The sequence below is a fragment of the Liolophura sinensis genome, unplaced genomic scaffold, assembly GCF_032854445.1.
Source record: "Liolophura sinensis isolate JHLJ2023 unplaced genomic scaffold, CUHK_Ljap_v2 scaffold_14, whole genome shotgun sequence".
In the NCBI taxonomy this organism is placed as follows: Eukaryota; Metazoa; Mollusca; class Polyplacophora; order Chitonida; family Chitonidae; genus Liolophura; species Liolophura sinensis.
In genome coordinates, this window is record NW_027017953.1 from 1,359,387 (window position 1) to 1,382,584 (window position 23,198).

Consider the following 23,198-nt stretch of genomic DNA (forward strand, 5'->3'; position numbering starts at 1 on the left):
TTTAAGGTATAGATCCTGATCTTCTAACACTTTTTCTAGAATAGTTCTTACGGTTTAAACAGGGAAGTCCCGTGTATCCGGCCTGGCATCGCAGTCCGTCAGTTACTGGACACTCTCCTGTTAATTTATCACAGCCTCTGTTGTTGTAACACTTTCCACACAGGGACAGACAATGTTCACCATGACGACCTAGGACACATCCTGCAAACAAACAATGTTCACCATGACGACCTAGGACACATCCTGCAAACAAACAATGTTCACCATGACGATTTAAGACACATCCTGCAAACAAACAATGTTCACCATAACGATCTAGGACACACCCTATAAACAAACAGTGTTCACCATAACGACCTAGGACACATCTTGCAAACAAACAATGTCACCATGACAACCTAGGACACATCCTGCAAACAGACAGTGTTCACCATAACGATCTAGGACACATCCTGCAAACAGATAGTGTTCACCATAACGAGCTAGGACACATCCTGCAAACAAACAATATTCCCCATAAAGACCTAGGACACATCCAGCAAACAAACAGTGTTCACTATAACGATCTAGGACACATCCTGCAAACAATGTTCACCATAACGATCTAGGACACACCCTGTAAACAAACAGTGTTCACCATAACAACCTAGGACACATCCTGTAAACAGATAGTGTTCACCATAACGAGCTAGGACACATCTTGCAAACAAACAATGTTCACCATAACGAGTTAGGACACATCCTGCAAACCCACAGTGTTCACCATGACGACCTAGGACATATCCTGCAAACAGACAGTGTTCACCATAACGATCTAGGACACACCCTATAAACAAACAGTGTTCACCATAACGACCTAGGACACATCTTGCAAACAAACAATGTCACCATGACGACCTAGGACACATCCTGCAAACAGACAGTGTTCACCATAACGATCTAGGACACATCCTGCAAACAGATAGTGTTCACCATAACGAGCTAGGACACATCCTGCAAACAAACAATATTCCCCATAAAGACCTAGGACACATCCAGCAAACAAACAGTGTTCACTATAACGATCTAGGACACATCCTGCAAACAATGTTCACCATAACGATCTAGGACACACCCTGTAAACAAACAGTGTTCACCATAACAACCTAGGACACATCCTGTAAACAGATAGTGTTCACCATAACGAGCTAGGACACATCTTGCAAACAAACAATGTTCACCATAACGAGTTAGGACACATCCTGCAAACAGACAGTGTTCACCATGACGACCTAGGACATATCCTGCAAACAGACAGTGTTCACCATAACGATCTAGGACACATCCTGCAAACAGACAGTGTTCATTATAACGAGCTAGGACACATCTTGCAAACAAACAATGTTCACCATGACGAGCTAGGACACATCCTGCAAACAAACAGTGTTCACCATAACGATCTAGGACACATCCTGCAAACAGATAGTGTTCACCATAACGAGCTAGGACACATCCTGCAAACAAACAATGTTCACCATGACGACCTAGGACACATCTTGCAAACAAACAATGTTCACCATAACGAGCTAGGACACATCTTGCAAACAGACAGTGTTCACCATAACGACCTGGGACACATCCTGCAAACAAACAATGTTCACCATAACGAGCTAGGACACATCCTGCAAACAAACAATGTTCACGATAAAGAGTTAGGACACATCCTGCAAACAGACAGTGTTCACCATAACGAGCTAGGACACATCTTGCAAGCAAACAATTTCACCATAACGAGCTAGGACACATCTTGCAAACAGACAGTGTTCACCATAACGACCTGGGACACATCCTGCAAACAAACAATGTTCACCGTAACGAGTTAGGATACATCCTACAAACAAACAATGTTCACCATGACGACCTAGGACACATCCTGCAAACAGACAGTGTTCACCATGACGACCTAGGACACATCCTGCAAACAGACAGTGTTCACCATGACGACCTAGGACACATCTTGCAAACAGACAGTGTTCACCATGACGACCTAGGACACATCCTGCAAACAGACAGTGTTCACCATGACGACCTAGGACACATCCAGCAAACGAACAATGTTCACCATAACGAGCTGGGACACATCTTGCAAAACAGACAGTGTTCACCATAACGATCTAGAACAAATCCTGCAAACAGATAGTGTTCACCATAACGAGCTAGGACACATCCTGCAAACAGATAGTGTTCACCATAACGATCTAGGACACATCCTGCAAACAGATAGTGTTCACCATAACGAGCTAGGACACATCTTGCAAACAAACAATGTTCACAATGACGACCTAGGACACATCCTGCAACCAAACAATGTTCACCATAACGAGCTAGGGCACATCTTCCAAACAGACAGTGTTCACCATAACGACCTGGGACACATCCTGCGAACAAACAATGTTCACCATAACGACCTAAGACACATCCTGCAAACAAACAATGTTCACGTTAAAGAGTTAAGACACATCCTGCAAACAGACAGTGTTCACCATAACGAGCTAGGGCACATCTTCCAAACAGACAATGTTCACCATAACGACCTGGGACACATCCAGCTAACAAACAATGTTCACCATAACGAGTTAGGACACATCCTGCAAACAAACAATGTTCACCATGACGAGCTAGGACACATCCTGCAAACAGACAGTGTTCACCATGACGACCTATGACATATCCTGCAAACAGACAGTGTTCACCATGACGACCTAGGACACATCTTGCAAACAGACAGTGTTCACCATGACGACGTAGGACACATCCAGCAAACGAACAATGTTCACCATAACGAGCTAGGACACATCCCGCAAACAGACAGTGTTTACCATAACGAGCTAAGACACATCCTGCAAACAAACAATGTTCACCATAACGACCTGGGACACATCCTGCAAACAGACAGTGTTCACCATGACGAGCTAGGACACATCCAGCAAACAGACAATGTTCACCATAACGAGTTAGGACACATCCTGCAAACAAACAGTGTTCACCATTAAGACCTAGGACACATCTGCAAACAAACAATGTTCACCATAACGACCTAGGACACATCTTGCAAACAAACAATGTTCACCATAACGATCTAGGACACATCCTGCAAACAAACAATGTTTCACCATGACGACCTAGGACGTATCCTGAAAACAAGCAATGTTCACCATACCGAGCTAGGACACATCCTGCAAACAGACAGTGTTCACCATGACGACCTAGGACATATCCTGCAAACAGACAGTGTTCACCATAACGATCTAGGACACATCCTGCAAACAGATAGTGTTCACCATAACGAGCTAGGACACATCTTGCAAACAAACAATGTTCACAATGACGACCTAGGACATATCCTGCAAACAAACAGTGTTCACCATGACGACCTAGGACACATCTTGCAAACAGACAGTGTTCACCATGACGACCTAGGACACATCCTGCAAACAGATAGTGTTCACCATGACGACCTAGGACACATCCTGCAAACAGACAGTGTTCACCATGACGACCTAGGACACATCCAGCAAACGAACAATGTTCACCATAACGAGCTAGGACACATCCCGCAAACAGACAGTGTTTACCATAACGAGCTAAGACACATCCTGCAAACAAACAATTTCACCATAACGACCTGGGACACATCCTGCAAACAGACAGTGTTCACCATGACGAGCTGGGACACATCTTGCAAACAGACAATGTTCACCATAACGAGTTAGGACACATCCCGCAAACAAACAGTGTTCACCATGAAGACCTAGGACACATCCTGCAAACAAACAATGTTCACCATAACGACCTAAGACACATCCTGCAAACAAACAATGTTCACCATAACGACCTAGGACACATCCTGCAAACAAACAATGTTCACCATGACGACCTGGGACGCATCCTGCAAACAAGCAATGTTCACCATAACGAGCTAGGACACATCCTGCAAACAGACAATGTTCACCATAACGAGCTAGGACACATCCTACAAACAAACAATGTTCACCATAACGAGCTAGGACACATCTTGCAAACAAACAATGTTTGTAATCATGTTTTATTCAGTTTTGTGGTTATGGACCTGTGGATACAGGCATAAAAGGAATCCACGAAATTCCCTGTCCACGACCGGCTCTCAGAAATAGTGGGAAAACTTTTTTTATACGCAAAGGCTGCCCTGTATATTCTACTCTATGATTTGTTCAAGTCAATCGCGAGACTATCAGAATTTGCTGTTTGTTTTTCACTTTGCTACAGTACAAGGCATGAGGGCAGCAACACAGCATTGACAAATGAAGAGAACAGATGAGTACAACAAATCAGCCCTTTGAAGCTGTCAATACCTACGTTTATAGGCTCTGAAGAGTAACATTGACCTTAGACATCGACACTCACCTCTGACTTCAGGTCAGTAAATCTCCGTATCAACTTTATCATAGGCCATAACTGCACATTCTTACACAAACAAAATGCGTGCACTGCTACTGACATAACGACCTCTCGTAGTTGACCTACATTTAAAGTGTGTGCTTGCGGGGGTATAAATCTAACAACGTCTTACATTTAAAGGGTGTGCCTGCGGGGGTATGAATCCAAAAACGTCTTACATTTAAAGTGTGTGCCTGCAGGGGTATGGATCCACCAACGTCTTACATTTAAAGTGTGTGCCTGCGGGGGTATGGATCCACCAACGTCTTACATTTAAAGTGTGTGCCTGCGGGTGTATGGATCCACCAACGTCTTACATTTAAAGTGTGTGCCTCCAGGGGTATGAATCCACCAACATCTTACATTTAAAGTGTGTGCCTGCGGGTGTATGGATCCACCAACGTCTTACATTTAAAGTGTGTGCCTGCGGGTGTATGGATCCACCAACGTGTTACATTTAAAGTGTGTGCCTGCGGGGGTGTGGATCCACCAACGTGTTACATTTAAAGTGTGTGCCTGCGGGGGTATAAATCTAACAACGTCTTACATTTAAAGGGTGTGCCTGCAGGGGTATGAATCCAAAAACGTCTTACATTTAAAGTGTGTGCCTCCAGGGGTATGGATCCACCAACATCTTACATTTAAAGTGTGTGCCTGCGGGGGTATGGATCCACCAACATCTTACATTTAAAGTGTGTGCCTGCAGGGGTATGGATCCACCAACGTCTTACATTTAAAGTGTGTGCCTGCGGGGGTGTGGATCCACCAACGTGTTACATTTAAAGTGTGTGCCTGCGGGTGTATGGATCCACCAACGTCTTACATTTAAAGTGTGTGCCTGCGGGGTGTGGATCCACCAACGTGTTACATTTAAAGTGTGTGCTTGCGGGGGTATAAATCTAACAACGTCTTACATTTAAAGTGTGTGCCTGCGGGGGTATGGCCCCACCAACGTGTTACATTTAAAGTGTGGTCTTGTTGGTGTATTAATCCACCAACGTCTTACATTTAAAGTGGGTGCCTGCAGGAGTATGGATCCACCAACGTGTTACATTTAAAGTGTGTGCTTGCGGGGGTATAAATCTAACAACGTCTTACATTTAAAGTGTGTGCCTGCGGGGGTATGGATCCACCAACGTCTTACATTTAAAGTGTGGTCTTGTTGGTGTATTAATCCACCAACGTCTTACATTTAAAGTGGGTGCCTGCAGGAGTATGGATCCACCAACGTGTTACATTTAAAGTGTGTGCTTGCGGGGGTATAAATCTAACAACGTCTTACATTTAAAGTGTGTGCTTGCGGGGGTATAAATCTAACAACGTCTTACATTGAAAGTGTGTGCCTGCAGGGGTATGGATCCACCAACGTCTTACATTTAAAGTGGGTGCCTGCAGGAGTATGGATCCACCAACGTCTTACATTTAAAGTGTGGTCTTGTTGGTGTATTAATCCACCAACGTCTTACATTTAAAGTGGGTGCCTGCGGGGGTATGGATCCACCAACGTCTTACATTTAAAGTGGGTGCCTGCAGGAGTATGGATCCACCAACGTGTTACATTTAAAGTGGGTGCCTGCGGGAGTATGGATCCACCAACGTCTTACATTTAAAGTGGGTGCCTGCGGGGGTATGGATCCACCAACGTCTTACATTTAAAGTGTGGTCTTGTTGGTGTATTAATCCACCAACGTCTTACATTTAAAGTGGGTGCCTGCAGGAGTATGGATCCACCAACGTGTTACATTTAAAGTGTGGTCTTGTTGGTGTATTAATCCACCAACGTCTTACATTTAAAGTGGGTGCCTGCGGGGGTATGGATCCACCAACGTCTTACATTTAAAGTGGGTGCCTGCGGGAGTATGGATCCACCAACGTCTTACATTTAAAGTGTGGGCTTGTGGGGGTATGGCCCCACCAACGTTTATATGTGTGCGTCCCAGGCCTGTGTCATTCAAATGGACTGCACAGGAATATGCCAGTTTATCCTACCTTCACATCTTGTCCCCATGGGGTCACACCTCCGGCATGATGTAGTCGTCACACATCTCCTGTTACACTTCTCACCGTACCAGCCACCTGTGCACCCTAGGGTAATCAGAGAAAGAAATAATGCAGACGTAATGTATTCTTAGAAAAGAAAAATATATATTATTGATAATAAATAATAACGGTGTTATTGTATTTATTTTTTTATTTGAAACTAGAGTATTTTCACTGATGCAATGGTGGTCAGTTTTATGGGTGGAGGAAACCGGAGTGATTGGGGTAAAACAACCCAAGCTGTGGTTAGTTACACTGAGTAACTTTCCTTCGTGTTACGTTACCCTCACACGCCATACTTGTCGACCCCAACGACCGGAGACTCTGCTGATCGGGTTTGAATCCACACGTGCCCTGTGGTCAGGGATTGCTAGGAACTTACTCAGTAAGCTCCCGTTCTTGTTTTAGATTTTCTCGTAGATAACAGTTATGTGACGTATCTAGATTCCACGGCTGGCATCGACCAATTAGTACACGCCGGTAACTTACCTTCACATCGTGACCCAGTGGGGTCGCATCTGCGGCATGCTGAAGTCGGAAGACAGGGTCTGTCACACATCTCACCGTACCAGCCGTTTTCACACACTGGTTGTAATCCAGAAACAAAGATGCAATGGTGCAAACACAGCGATGCAATATTGCAAACATAGCGATGCAATAGTGCAAACATAACAATGAAAAGCAATACTTAGTTCTAGGATTGTATAAAGGCTAAACGAAGACAAATCGCAAATGAGGTACATCGCAAATCTTACAGTGAAGTGAACATGTTGATCGTGTTTGTATATTAAAATTATACCTACATTTTTTATAGAGAAATATTTTTCGAGAACGGCGTGAAACTCCAGCCAAACAAATATATACATGTGCTAAACAAACACTCTGTTACAGTACCTATCTTCCCTACAATTGCTTTCTGGTCCGCCTGGGTACAACTGTAATTTGCATTAAATATTAATAGTGCTTAACTGGAATTCCGGCCCGACAACTAGAAAATACCTCCAACTCATCTTTGCTATGCTTTGCTAGCGGGATTTTCCGTGTATGAATCACATGCTAATGGTTGTGTTGGACATTGATATCGCGACTTTTCCGACTGACGTATTTCTTGCGAATGTTTTATTCGACTTTTATTTTGTGTTGTAATGTCATCACACACCCGATATGACGCTTAAGTTTTGTCATCAGACACCCGATCTGAGGCTTGGGTTGTGTTGTCTAAAGTCATCACACACCCGATCTGAAGCTTAAATTTTGTAATCAGACACCCGATCTGACGCTTAAGTTGTGTTGTCTAAAGTCATCACACACCCGATCTGAAGCTTAAATTTTGTAATCAGACACCCGATCTGACGCTTAAGTTGTGTTGTCTAAAGTCATCACACACCCGATCTGAAGCTTAAATTTTGTAATCAGACACCCGATCTGACGCTTAAGTTGTGTTGTCTAAAGTCATCACTCACCCGATCTGACGCTTAAGTTGTATTGCATAATGTTATCAGACAATCGGTTTGATGCTTAGGTTGTATTCTCAGACATTCAAAATACTCTGTTATTAAGTAATTGGTTTGAGTCTTTAGAGTCGTACTCAGGAATTCGTTATATGCATGAGCGTTCTCAGGCTTCTGCTTTGGGGGAAGATCATGACTAAATCAGACGAAAACCCTTGACCTAAAGATTTCAGAATACAAAATGTTAGGTTCATTTTGGCCACAGATTTTTTTCTCTCTAGAACACCATCGCTCGACAGGATTCGATATTGTTGTCATTTTTACATTTCAAGTATCACCCGCCACCACCTTCAACGAATGTCCTTGTTTGTAATAGGCAAGAGAAGAAGTAACGGATAAGTTTTGTTACTGTAGTCGATCTTATAGCAATTTCCCTTTGAAGCAAGTGGCCTATCTGTTTGAAATAACGAGTTATTTGCATTTATTATATAAAAACCCAGTGCAACCGTTTTTTTTTAAAAATTAATTTGATTAATTTACTTGAACCACAATGGATTTGACGTGGTGAGATCAATGGTACTACCGGATGAAGTTAGTTTGCTTTGCCAAGGCAGATACTTACCATAAAGAAGGACCTCACAAAGTGTAAGTGGTAATTGATTTGACAAGGAAATCTTGACCCTATTTCCTAGAACTGGACTGGTACACTGATTAGTAATGACGTTGCCGGGACCCCAAGGTACGTTAGCCCTATCCTGATAGCATGCAGTGTAAATCCCCGGAGAGGTTTCCACAGACACAGTGAATCCGTTCAGCCTGGCACCGCCTGAAATATTGAAAGAGTGCAAATGTGACGAGGGGAACAGACGCTGGACATCGCAGAATCGTTTGTTTTATTGGTATTTCGTGTTTCTTTTTTTTTAAAACTGGTTGCCTTTATGTAAAATCCGTCATATTTCCTACCAATATTGCCCTTCGCTAGTGACACGTTACACCACAAGCTCTACACACTGATATATAGGACGTCCATAGTATTGTAAAGATAGTAAAGATAGAATAATTTTTCTAACTCATAATGTTAAAAACTCCATAAGCTTGATTTCAACACCAACAGCTTATTGCCTCAGGTTTAGTTGTAATTATCTAAAAAATATGCATGTGGCATGCCAGACAATGGGCGTTGAGAGTAATTCGTTTTACTATAGCTACACCAACATGCGGTTAGAACAAACTCCACACAGTAACACAGTCTACACTACAGTCTCTGCGAAAAATCCACATTCTTTTTTTTCATATAACAGAATATCCTCACATCCAACTCTAAAACCATTCTGAAGTGAGAACATACACTACCAGAGATAAAATAAAATTCATTTATTAAGGTTTTATTATATTAAAACCTGTAAACAATTTAAAATATAGTAGTGTGAGAATAAAGGTTCAGGGTAAACTGGGTAGCAGTTTAGGTTACTGGTGTCGCTTTCCGTCAAAACATAGTGGACACCTGCCCAGTTTAGGTTACTGGTGTCGCTTTCCGTCAAAACATAGTGGACACCTGCCCAGTTTAGGTTACTGGTGTCGCTTTCCGTCAAAACATAGTGGACACCTGCCCAGTTTAGGTTACTGGTGTCGCTTTCCCTCAAAACTCGATAGCAGTTTAAGTTAATGGTGTCGCTTTCCGTCAAAACATAGTGGACACCTGCCCAGTTTATGCTTCTAGTGTCGCTTTTCGTCGAAACATAGTGGACACCTGCCCAGTTTATGCTCCTAGTGTCGCTTTCCGTCAAAACATAGTGAACACCTGCCCAGTTTAGGTTACTGGTATCGCTTTCCGTCAAAACATAGTGGACACCTGCCCAGTTTAGGTTACTGGTGTCGCTTTCCCTCAAAACTCGATAGCAGTTTAAGTTAATGGTGTCGCTTTCAGTCAAAACATAGTGGACACCTGCCCAGTTTATGCTTCTAGTGTCGCTTTTCGTCAAAACATAGTGGACACCTGCCAACTTATGCTTCTAGTGTCGCTTTTCGTCAAAATATAGTGAACACCTGCCCAGTTTAGGTAACTGGTATGGCTTTCGTTTAAAACATAGTATACACCTGTCCAGTTTAGGTTACTGGTGTCGCTTTCCCTCAAAACTCGATAGCAGTTTAAGTTAATGGTGTCGCTTTCCGTCAAAACATAGTGGACACCTGCCCAGTTTATGCTCCTAGTGTCGCTTTCCGTCAAAACATAGTGAACACCTGCCCAGTTTAGGTTACTGGTATCGCTTTCCGTCAAAACATAGTGGACACCTGCCCAGTTTAGGTTACTGGTGTCGCTTTCCCTCAAAACTCGATAGCAGTTTAAGTTAATGGTGTCGCTTTCCGTCAAAACATAGTGGACACCTGCCCAGTTTATGCTCCTAGTGTCGCTTTCCGTCAAAACATAGTGAACACCTGCCCAGTTTAGGTTACTGGTATCGCTTTCCGTCAAAACATAGTGGACACCTGCCCAGTTTAGGTTACTGGTGTCGCTTTCCCTCAAAACTCGATAGCAGTTTAAGTTAATGGTGTCGCTTTCCGTCAAAACATAGTGGACACCTGCCCAGTTTATGCTTCTAGTGTCGCTTTTCGTCAAAACATAGTGGACACCTGCCAACTTATGCTTCTAGTGTCGCTTTTCGTCAAAATATAGTGAACACCTGCCCAGTTTAGGTAAATGGTATGGCTTTCGTTTAAAACATAGTACACCTGTCCAGTTTAGGTTACTGGTGTCGCTTTCCCTCAAAACTCGATAGCAGTTTAAGTTAATGGTGTCGCTTTCCGTCAAAACATAGTGAACACCTGCCCAGTTTAGGTAACTGGTATGACTTTCGTTTAAAACATAGTATACACCTGTCCAGTTTAGGTTACTGGTGTCGCTTTCGTTCAGAACATAGTGAACACCTGCCCAGTTTAGGTTACTGGTGTCGCTTTCCATCAAAACATACAGGACACCTGCCCAGGTTAGGTTAGTGGTTTCGCTTTCCGTCAAAACTCGATAGCAGTTTAGGTTACTGGTGTCACTTTGCCACAAAACTCGATAGCAGTTTAGATTACTGGTGTCGCTCGCCGTCAAAACATAGTGGACACCTGCCCAGTTTATGTTACTGGTGTCGCTTTCCTTCAAATCTCAATAGCAGTTTAGGTTACTGGTCTCGCTTCCACTCGAAACATAATGGACACCTGCCCACTTTAGGTTACTGGTGTCGCTTTCCGTCAAAACATAGTGGACACCTGCCCAGTTTAGGTTACTGGTGTCGCTTTTCGTCAAAACATAGTGGACACCTGCCCAGTTTAGGTAACTGGTGTCGCTTTTCGTCAAAACATAGTGGACACGTGCCCAGTTTAGGTAACTGGTGTCGCTTTCCGTCAAAACTCGATAGCAGTTTAGGTTCCTGGTGTGGCTTTCTCTCAAAACATAGTGGACACCTGCCTAGTTTAGGTTACTGGTGTCGTTCGCCGTCAAGAAATAGTGGACACCTGTCCAGTTTATGTTACTGGTGTCGTTCGCCGTCAAGACATAGTGGACACCTGTCCAGTTTATGTTACTGGTGTCGTTCGCCGTCAAGACATAGTGGACACCTGCCCAGTTTAGGTTACTGGTGTCGTTCGCCGTCAAGACATAGTGGACACCTGTCCAGTTTATGTTACTGGTGTCGTTCGCCGTCAAGACATAGTGGACACCTGCCCAGTTTAGGTTACTGGTGTCGTTCGCCGTCAAGACATAGTGGACACCTGCCCAATTTAGGTTACTGGTGTCGCTTTCCGTCAAAACTCGATAGCAGTTTAGGTTACTGGTGCGGCTTTCCCTCAAAACTCGATAGCAATTTAAGTTACTGTTGTCGCTTTATGTCAAATCATAGTGGACACCTGCCCAGTTTAGACTACTAGTGTGGCTTTCTATCAGAACATAGTGGACACCTGCCCAGTTTCCAACATGCCTCTGGCTTTTGAATACTTTGAATTAAATTTAATTTGAATTAAAAAAGACGAAGTATGGAGGACAGCGCACTTTACATTTCCCAAACAATTTACAAGTCTACGATTGACAACAATGGGCTTTGTATTACGTCAACATGAAGCGCTTGGAAGATACCGTGAATTTTAACTATTGCCTGTATTACACATGTATCTTGCTTCGACAAATGTAAATACCGACCTGAGTTAACAATACAAAAACCGACTCACATAATCCTTCTCGACATGCACCTACTCTGTTGTAAATGGTGAACCTATAGATCCAGTATGACTTATCCAGTGTGACGGTCCAGGACTGACCGGTGCCTGGTTTCGTGTGAGAGCAGGGAGTGTTGTATAGATCATGGCCTGTCTTCCCATTCACAGCATTGCCAGAAACATATGTAAGGAAGTTTGAAGATTGAGTTGTCGGCCTGTTCAATGCCACATTTCCTGAAATATGAGAATGTAGAAAAATTAAACGAATTCTAAAGACTAATGTAACTTTAGAGCGAGATACAAGGTTTTGTTTTACTACCATAAAAAATAGTAGGCCTACTTTCATCGGAATAACACGCTCGCGTCAGCGTTAAATCTAAAATCTTTCCAAATGTTTTCAGTGAAAGCAGTTCTTATAGTTACCAGATCACATTTCCTTCAAAGCCAGACATATAGTGAGTGGCATTCATATGTAAAGTATGAGCTCCAGCCTGCCTATCAGTCCATCCCGTCAAGGTAATTCTGAACGGACACTAACGGCATGAAAGATTTGAACACAATAACGAGACAAGCTTCAAAGCGCATGCTCGAAATTTCTGGACACAAGTCCAGGGGCAATGCAATTGACTTGTGCCTTTTCCGTGCTAATCTTATCATCTTAGCCGAGGCTTTTGTTTTACAGTCATTTCAAACTCTCACATCCAGAACTTTGTATGAGTCATATCGCGCATGTTTTCCATGCGAATTTCTATTGTGTGTTCCATTTTCTGCCAGGGAGTACATTATTTACGTTGCCGTAAACAACGGATTGATGTTGTAGGCTACCTGCATTTGTGTGTAATGTATAAACCCAATTTAAAACTCAACAAAATGCTCAAGCTTCACATTTTGGAATAAAGAAAATCGTGATGATACGGTACACAATTCCCGATTTTCTGGTTCTAACAATTAATACAAAAGTCAGCAATGGCGTGAATCAACGAGATTATCTATAACGGCCATACTGTCTAAATCTGATAATCCTTTCCGGTACAAAACGTATTGTCTAGTATTGCAGAATAATTGAATATTTGACGCAATCAAAATATTTGAACATCTTCTATTGCGTCTCCGGGCTTCCGTCCCACAAAAGAAACAGATTATTTGACGATAAGACTACATAACTTACGTCTCCGACACGAGGGTCCGTCCCAGCCAGCAGGGCATTGTCCGGAACAAACTGTTGGAGATGAAAGGATTAACAGGAAGTGAAGGCGTTTGACGTGTTTTATAAGCAGTAACGTGTGAACTGTTTGTTTATTTGATTGATTTTACTATTGTTTTATGTATTTCACTTGTATGACCGAGGCCAGCATTTTTAGTGGGAGCTAGGCGGGCCGTCGGCAGGTTGCCGACAGACCTTCCCACGTGCTCTTGAAGAGGACTGAAAAATGAAAAATGAATAAAAAATGAAAAGTTAAATGAAAAACCTGTCACAATGAATGAATGGTAATGGCCTAACACCACGTGGGCAATAATCCAGCCCTATCGTGTTGTGAACATGTTTAAACCAGGAAATAGAATGCTTTTAAAAGAAAACAGCTTCAGAAAAGGAATACTAATGTCTTTTCCCATAATTGCTTAATGAAGAGCCAAACTTTCAGGGATTTAAGAACTTTTAAATTTATTATTCTATACTGACACAAAACAGAAAAGCCAGCTCTTGTATTTGACTGTCATCTTACCTTATAGTGACGTATAATTACTTGGTCATATATTCATGTAAAAATTCTCTCTGGTAAATGTCCGTAACTCCCTCACAAAACGCCCCCCCCCCCCCTCCCCACCGCCACAATCCAATGTCCAACCCAAACTCTTTACACAGATCAATATGTGTCATATTTGTAGATTTATTCAACTCATGTACAGTAGCACAGGATAGTAGCAGATTATCATTCTAATGTCATGCAGGCATTTATTTCTCACCTTCTCCGGCCGTGGAAAGGTCTGCAGCTACCTGCGGATGGTCTTCTCACCATAATGCTTGTTGTCGTCGTATAAGTGAAATATTCCTGAGTACGGCGTAAAACATCAATCAAATAAAATAAAATAAATTTCTCACCTTAAATCAGACTGTATATTTTTTCTGCACCTACACATGTAATTTATAACTGTAGGGGTGCGTAGTTTTATTTTCTGTTTTACTTTTATTCTAAAACAACACAGATTACAAGTATTTATATGTGTTGCTATACAGCACAATCGCTGTATGTATGTCCATAGCCAAACAGAAGTGTTAATGTAGGCAGTCAGTGTAACACATACATGTACCTGTGTATAGGCAGTCAGTGTAACACATACATGTACCTGTGTATAGGCAGTCAGTGTAACACATACATGTATCTGTGTATATGCAGTCAGTGTAACACATACATGTACCTGTGTATAGGCAGTCAGTGTAACACATACATGTACCTGTGTATAGGCAGTCAGTGTAACACATACATGTACCTGTGTATAGGCAGTCAGTGTAACACATACATGTACCTGTGTAGAGGCAGTCAGTGTAACACATACATGTACCTGTATATAGCAGTTCGTGCACGCTATTTACCCTGTGTTGTCCATATCCACATTCAGGGGATCTACACACAGGTGATCTTTCTGGCGCCGAGGGAATGAACTAATTGTAGATGGTACAATCATCAAACTAAAGTTTTACATTTAATGGTGTAAGGATTAGGAGGAGTGACTACACTCTATATAGTCTCAATGTTTCAACACTCACCAAAGTGTTCACATTCCATCAAGATCTTAAACGAACACTTGGAACAGAGTTAAAACATTATAGCTTAATGGAGTTGGAATATGACCACCTTTGAAGAGTGTTGAAGCATTAACACTTATAAAAAAAATTGGTTAGATACATGTGAATCTTATAGGGTAGCAGTTTAGTTTAGGAGAGTAATAGGAGTGTTGTTGGCTCTTACTTCCGGGAAGGCAAAGTTGTTTTGCGGCCACGTAATGATTACTACCAATTACATATGCAGTGTCACAGAGTGAAGACGTCACACTTTCTTGAAAAACATTTAGATAGCCCACCTGGTATAATGCTAGTAATCATAAGAATCCATCCGATGATGGTAGTCATTTTCTGAGAGTTCCTCAGGGGTCGTATCCGTAAACACGTTAGTATACGTGCAAGACGGTAAAAGTGTTTATATGTATATTCCATGAGAAGATCTGCTGCTCGACACCTCGTAGTCACTCAATACAGCCTGTCTTGTGCATAAATGTACCCGTGAATGGAGTCAGTGACTGTGTCTGAATTTAGACCTCTTTCACCCTAACGGGGACGTAGAGTTAGTTGTTAGTTCGCGCTATTCAGGGTATTCAACGACTTGTCTCACAGTGTAACAAGAGAGGTGAGCGCAGCACCAATGACCAGGCGGAATCTCCTGGATACTCAGGTCACGACAAGCTCATTAACATTATACTCGGGCAATATACAAATACAAAGTGTGGGCCTTCCCTTTAGTATGGGCACAATCGCTTAATGTTTACCAATGTACTCAGGTCTTTGTCCCAAACACTTCGAGGAACAGTTCTCTGGGTAGATGTTAATAAGGGAAAACCCGGGAAAATCGTCCTTTTTCGGGGAGAGAACTTCCTGGTCTTCCGTTTACGTGTCTTTCTGTCTGTTTGTCTGTCTATCTACCTCTCTGTCTGTTTGTCTTTCTCTCTACCTCTCTGCCTGTTTGTCTGTCTATCTACCTCTCTGTCTGTTTGTCTGTCTATCTACATCTCTGTCTGTTTGTCTGTCTATCTACCTCTCTGTCTGTTTGTCTTTCTCTCTACCTCTCTGCCTGTTTGTCTATCTATCTACCTCTCTGTCTGTTTGTCTGTCTATCTACCTCTCTGTCTGTTTGTCTGTATCTCTGTTAGTCGTTTACGAACTTTACGAAAAAAGCATTGTACGCATCAATCTATTACATTTTGGTACAAATCCAGTAAGTTGTTAATCAGGGCCCTGGGACTTTTAAAACGCTTCTTCAATATTAGGGGACTTCCTTGGCCGAGGTGGTTAGCACACCAGCACGCCGCAGTGACCCATGAGCCTACCACCAATGCCGGAGCTGTGAGTTAAAGTCCAGCTCATGCCGGACACCATAATGCTGTCCGCCGTCGGATAACTGAAATATTCTTGAGTACGGCGTAAAACATCAATCAAGTAAATAAATCAATAAATTCAATAATAAGAGATAGAATAAAAATGCATAGCATTGCCCCTTTATTTGTAATGGTCGAGGTATGCATCCCAGAAGTGTCTCAATCATAGTCTGAGTTGTGCTTACCGCCGCAATCAATGACTTTTGACCTAAGTACGACGGCGGTCAACTTTATGGGCGGGGATAATTAAATCGATCACTTTCTAAAAATGACTTTGCGAAAAGGGCCTTTAATCTGTTTGTTTTAACCAGTAGGTGATGAGTTTAAAAAAAAGATTATAGTATCATAAGAGGTGGAATTAGGGTCCAGAGACGTACGACCAAAGTAAAACCCAAAAAACAAAAGGCAAATTCCAAAGTTTCCTCTGAAGCACTGTATTTTTTAAGTTACGTTAACCAGTTTCAAATATGTATGTCCTCGTGCTGTCAAAGTTTCACATATATATGTCCGCGTGCTGTCAAAGTTCCACATGTGTATGTCTGAGTGCTGTTTAAGTGTCACATGTGTATGTCTGTGTGCTGTCAAAGTTTCACATATGTATGTCTGCTTGCTGTCAAAGTTTCACATATGTATGTCTGCTTGCTGTCAAAGTTTCACATATGTATGTCTGCGTGCGGTCAAAGTTTTACATATGTATGTCTGCGTGCTGTCAAAGTTTTACATATGTATGTCTTAGTGCTGTTTAAGTGTCACATGTGTATGTCTGTGTGCTGTCAAAGTTTTACATGGGTATGCCTGCGTGGTGTCAAAGTTTTACAGATGTATGTCTGCGTGCTTTTGTTTAATACTTGTCTTCATATTTAAAATATAAACCCTGTAACTCTATAATGTGATCAGTCTTCTCATATTCTGTTCATCTGCTGTAATCGGGAAAGCATCCTCATAATACTGAGTTAACAAAGGTGCTGTGGAGAATAGGTAGAGTTTTCAGGAGATTAATCATGGTTCTTTTTTTAGCATTTTGAACACACTTTTATGTGGGTAAAGATAAAGGTACCGAGCAGTAAACAAAAAACGGTTTAAAAATTTTTGGACGAGAAAAAAAATGACATAAGTTTTGTTTCGAGGAGAAAAAAAGTAAGACAGAAAATTTTATTTTTTTACCCAGCGACTTTTAAAACCGGGTCCCCTGACTTAACCGACCAGTAACAGGTGACGTCATATATATTCAAGAACAAGTGGCATCCTTGGCAATGGGCGTGTTGTGATATTTGTTTTTCAATAGCTTTAAACCGAGGACGTAGTAACAAAGCCTATAGATCTCTGAATATATACAGCCTTCACACCGATCATACAGCTACAAGAGATAAAAGTAACGATGGTACTTTCTCCTGATCGGGACATACTTCTGTGTGAGTAATATTATAGGTTCGTAGCCGTAAATGTGGCATGGTGAAAAAAAAAACATTTGGAAGGGAAAAAATTTAATGGCGAAAAATTTGGCTTCGAGCAGAAAAAAGAATGAGAAAATTATTTTTTCCGTCAACTTTTAAAGTTGAGTAACTGACTTAATTGACAAGTGGGCCTAACAGGTGGCTTGCCGTGAAACAGCCATGCAGTACACGGCAGCCATAGACAAACATTTCTCAGTGATCACAGAAATAACTGATAAATCCAGAACATGGATTATAGTGGACCTGATCGCCAACACAAGTCCACTGAGAACTGTTTTAAACACATCATTCTCGGCTGCTACACTGCGGGGTCTTTGCTTAACGGGCACAACCAGAGACAAAGTGACAAAGGAAGGAGTAGAAAGCTTACAACGATTTGGTTTAGGCACGCAATGCACATTTCTAATTATCAACGACATAGCTTATAAATATATGGATTTCAATGAGATATGGATTGGCAACAGTCACGACAACTGCACAGCTACCATAAACATCTCCAGAATGAAGATCGAAATCTCAAGTTAAATAGGTAAGACATTAAAATACGTAATCCAGTCCAGGTGGAAATGACACAAGCTATGTAAAGAGAACTTTAGAACACCAAGCTCACGTTGACACAGGCTGTATAACTGTGCATGACAAATGTAGGCATAGACGTCTACAATGATTTACTGTTTGTGTATACATCCAGTGACGTACTGTTTGGTTAAAGCATGTCTCACTGGGGCTTTATCCGTGCACCTAGCGATAGTTAACCACTGTACACCAAACACCGGGACGTTATCCTTGCACCTGGTGATAGTGAAGTACTTTACACCAAATACTGGGGCGCTAATTTTGCGCCTGGTGATAGTGAACTACAGTACACCAAACACTGGGACATTAACCGCACACCTGTTGATAGTGAACTACAGTACGCCAAACACTGGAACGTTAACCGTGCACCTGGTGATAGTGAACTGGTGTACACCAAACACTGGGCCGCTAAGCGTACACCTAGAGATAGTGAACTACTGTACACCCAAGCACTGGGTATTCGTATAGAGGGTTTATTAACCGTGACGTTTGATGTACAGAGCGTATGTTAACTGTGAAGTTTTGAGGTACAGCAGGTGTCTTAACTGTGACGTATTGATGTGCAGAGGGTATGTTAACTATGACTTATTGACGTACAGAGTGTATGTTAACTGTGACGTTTTAACGTAGAGAGGGTATGTTAACTGTGACGTATTGACATGCTTAGGGTATGGTAACTGTGGCGTATTGAATTACAGAGGGTATGTTAACTGAGACATACTGACGTATTGAGTGTATGTTAACTGTGACGTATTGACGTGCAGAGGATATGTTAACTGAGACGTATTGATGTTCAGAGGATATGTTAACTGTGACGGATTAACGTACAGAGGGTATGCTAACTGTGATGTATTGACATGCTTAGGGTATGTTAACTGTGTCGTTTTAACGTACAAAATGTGTCTGAACTGTGACGTACTGACGTACAGAGGGTATGTTATCTATGACGTATTGACGTACCAAGTATATGTGAGCTGTGACGGATTAACGTACAGAGGGTATGCTAACTGTGACGTATTGACATGCTTAGGGTATGTTAACTGTGTCGTTTTAACGTACAAAATGTGTCTGAACTGTGATGTATTGACGTACAGCGGGTATGTTAACTGTGACGTATTGACGTACAGAGGGTATGTTAACTGAGACGTTTTGATGTGCAGAGGGTATGTTAACTGTGGCGTATTGGTGTGCAGAGACTATGTTAACTGTGAAATATTGACGTACAGCCGGTGTCTCAACTGTGACGTATTGACGTACAGCTGGTGTCTTAACTGTAACGTATTCACGTACAGCTAGTGTCTCAACTGTGACGTACTGACGTACAGTCGGTGTCTCAACTGTGACGTATTGACGTACAGAGGGTTTGTTAGCTAAGACGTACTGACATGCAGAGTGGGGTATGTTGACCGTGACGAATTGACTTGCAGAGGGTATGTTAACTGTGACGTATTGAAGTGCAGAGGGTATGTTAACTGTGATGTACTGGGTATTGACAAAGAGTTGGTCCTACTCCCGGCTCAACTTAAACACATAAACAGCTCTCATTCCTTAAATTCATCTACCTGGAACTCGGTCGTGTCATCCACAATGCCATCTGACTGACAACGCTGTACATGTTCACCACAACCGCAAGCTTCCCCAACAACAGGTATCACCATTGTGAGATAATCCACGGCAGCTATCCTCACAGCCACACAATCTACAGCTTTAACAGCTTCAATCCTTACTGTAACATATTTTTGATGAATATCTCCACTGTGACCTATTTTATAGCGGCTACTTTCACTGTGAAATGCACAGCAGGTTTCTTTAATTTGACATTTTTTGCAGCTCATCCGTTAGAACATATTTAAGTCTCATCCGCTAGAACATACGAAAGTCTCGTCCGTTAGGGCACACGGAAGTTTCATCAGTTAGGACATACGGAAGTCTCATCCGTTAGGACGGACTGAAGTTTCATCTGTTAGACATACGGAAGCCTCATCCGTTAGGACATACGGAAGCCTCATCCGTTAGAACATACGGAAGCCTCATCCGTTAGAACATACGGAAGCTGCAACGATCAGAACACACGAAAGTATGATAAAATGAGAGCTGCACGACCTTGTGATGGCTGGCAAATGGTCAACGTGTTTCAGTAAATGTTTAAATTGCAGCAATGACACGCTCCCTTGCACTATGACATCAACAGAATAAGGTAAAATCAATTCACTTATATTACTTGCAATTTATTAACGCCACTGGTCTAAACTGGCATCAAAATGATGTTTTGTCATTACAAATAATAAACAATTACATGGACATAACGTGCAAGGACAGGCCTCGGGGACCGCATACAGAATCCTGGTTTGTACAGAATAGGTCATGTAAAAGGCTATATCGCAGACTTATTCGTTAGAACACACATACAGGGCTCTACAGGGGAAACTTATTCGTTAGAACAGACATACGCGACTCTACAGCGCAGACTTATTCGTTAGAACACACATACACGGCTCTACATCGCAGACTTATTCGTTAGAACACACATACACGGCTCTACAGCACAGACTTATTCGTTAGAACACACATACAGGCCCTACAGGGGGAACTTATTCGTTAGAACAGACATACGCGAGCAGACTTTTTCGTTAGAACACACATACGCGAGTCTACAGGGGAAACTTATTCGTTAGAACACACATACACGGCTCTACAGCGCAGCTTATTCGTTAGAACACACATACACGGCTCTACAGCGCAGACTTATTCGTTAGAACACACATACACGGCTCTACAGCGCAGACTTATTCGTTAGAACACACATACGCGACTCTACAGGGGAAACTCATTTGTTAGAACACACATACAGGGCTCTACAGCGCAGACTTATTCCTTAGAACACACATACACGAAAGCTATGCTATTTGTATATGAACACTCATATAAAACAAATTCAGAATTAAACATTCTGGAAATGTCATTCATTCAACAGAGCTACCTAAAATACAAGCACAAAGGTGGAATTGTCTTTCTATTGCATTTAGAATATAAAGTTAAAAGTGCAGGTTTTCCACTGGTACAAAATTTGAGTAACAGGCTAAGTGTGATTGCAATAAAGTTGACCAATATATTAATGTTACAGTTTGTAAAGCACTAAAGTATGAATGAACCCACCCGCGGCCAGTCAGCCTTTGATGTCCAATGTATGCCTTTTTTTAAAACATCCAAAATTGATTATGTTTGAGTTACATAAACTAACATTTCCGTACAACTAACAATCTATAGCTTAGAAAAATAAGTTCGGGGAAATACTTTACTGAATGTGCACATGTTGCAATTTACGGCTCCTTAAACATTTTGAGTTTGATTTTCGTGGACACTACATTCCTTTATTTCTCGAAAAGCACTGATGGTCGACATAGGTGAGCATGCGCAGTCCCCACTGATTTTAAAATTATAACTCACTGAAGACGATTACCTGCTGTGAATACACGTCTATGCCGAACATTTGTTAACTTCTTGCTCATGTTTGTCTATATAACCCGTGAACCACTGCCTATGGAGACATTCGCAAGGACACCATTCTATAGTGTACCATCATGGCAGGGGTTAATAAACTTTGGTGCACTGAAATGGAATATGGGCAAATCCAACTCCCATCGGACGGGAATGCTCTCAAAAGTAATAAAATATATATTTACGACAAGTTGTTATTATTATTTTTTAAAAATGGCCCTTTATGGTGAAATCTAATAAACTGAAATTCAAATAAACGACATAAAGTTAAGTATTCTGTGGATGAATAACTGTATCGGCTGATAGGCGTATTTTATCCAGATTTTATGAAATGAGTTTCCAGGTGAAATGATCCAAGACCAAAATACGTATTCCAAATTTATCGTCAGGGGTACAGAAAAAATGGGACAAAAACTGACATATTTTTGTCGAAAATAAAGACGAAACGGGCGAAAATTCGAACGTGATTTGTATGTCATGGTGAAACAATGCATTACATTTCAATTCACTGCACTGAAGCACTGTGAAAAAAATGTGCGGAAACTTATTCGTGTTCGTTACCGGAAGGGAACTAATGAGTCGATAAAAAGTTATTAATTCAATGAAAAAGTCTATATATTAGAACTGTTTGTAAATATACTTGAAAACAACATTTCTAGTGTTTGGACAAAAATAAGCAAAGTGCCTCTTGCAGTGATGATAGGCTTGTATGTATAAATATATGTAGTATCATTTGCTTGGCAAGGATGCTAAAATGTAACTAATCAGAAATTGTTGTCTTAATAAGGCATACAAACCATGCACGTGAGGTCATTACTATTCAGCTACCAGAAGCATGTTTTTGTTTATAATGTTATTTACTTTTGAACATGATACTCCCAAGGAAATTGGCAAAGTGGTTTAACACCCACTCGGTTGTTCTGTATTCATTATTCGCCGCCTGAACAGGGCGTCTCTGTTGTAAGTAAGCGACGCGCGACTGGGTGCAGTTCTGATTACCTTCTAACCAAAGCTGCTATAGTCTCGAGAGAGCGTACACGAAGACCTGCCACATGGCATACAGGCTAATCCCTTGTTAGAACAAATCCCTAGTCCTACTGTGTCGGTATCGGGCATTGCGCACTTTGAAGAGCCCGAGTTGTTCCTCCTTCTTGGCACACCTCCATGGTCGTACTTAACAAATTTTCAGACCTATGAGGACGGAGGAGACCTTAGAGTGCATGTTACGTGCCTCCTTGTTTCCACCTCTCTGTTATCTATTGCTACTTCACTGAGACGAATTACCGAAGGCAAGTAAGCTGCCCCGCCCAAGCCATTATACTGATACCGGTCAACCAGTTGTTGCACCATCCCTCAATGCTGAGCGAGGAAGTTACAA

The 23,198-nt window shown here is 41.8% G+C and overlaps 1 protein-coding gene across 1 annotated transcript in view; it reads right to left on the minus strand.

Moving 5' to 3' along the window:
• Positions 1-7,054, minus strand: part of LOC135481272 (receptor-type tyrosine-protein phosphatase kappa-like) — a 28,821-nt gene extending 21,767 nt beyond the window's left edge. The window contains exons 1-8 of the mRNA XM_064761121.1: positions 6,985-7,054; positions 3,908-4,012; positions 3,489-3,635; positions 2,859-3,005; positions 2,355-2,459; positions 1,599-1,661; positions 889-993; positions 52-201 (exon numbers count right to left, since the gene is read on the minus strand). Coding sequence (XP_064617191.1) covers positions 52-201; positions 889-993; positions 1,599-1,661; positions 2,355-2,459; positions 2,859-3,005; positions 3,489-3,635; positions 3,908-4,012; positions 6,985-7,054 — 892 coding nt within the window. The remainder of the gene's footprint in view (positions 1-51; positions 202-888; positions 994-1,598; positions 1,662-2,354; positions 2,460-2,858; positions 3,006-3,488; positions 3,636-3,907; positions 4,013-6,984) is intronic.
• Positions 7,055-23,198: the final 16,144 nt, after the last annotated feature.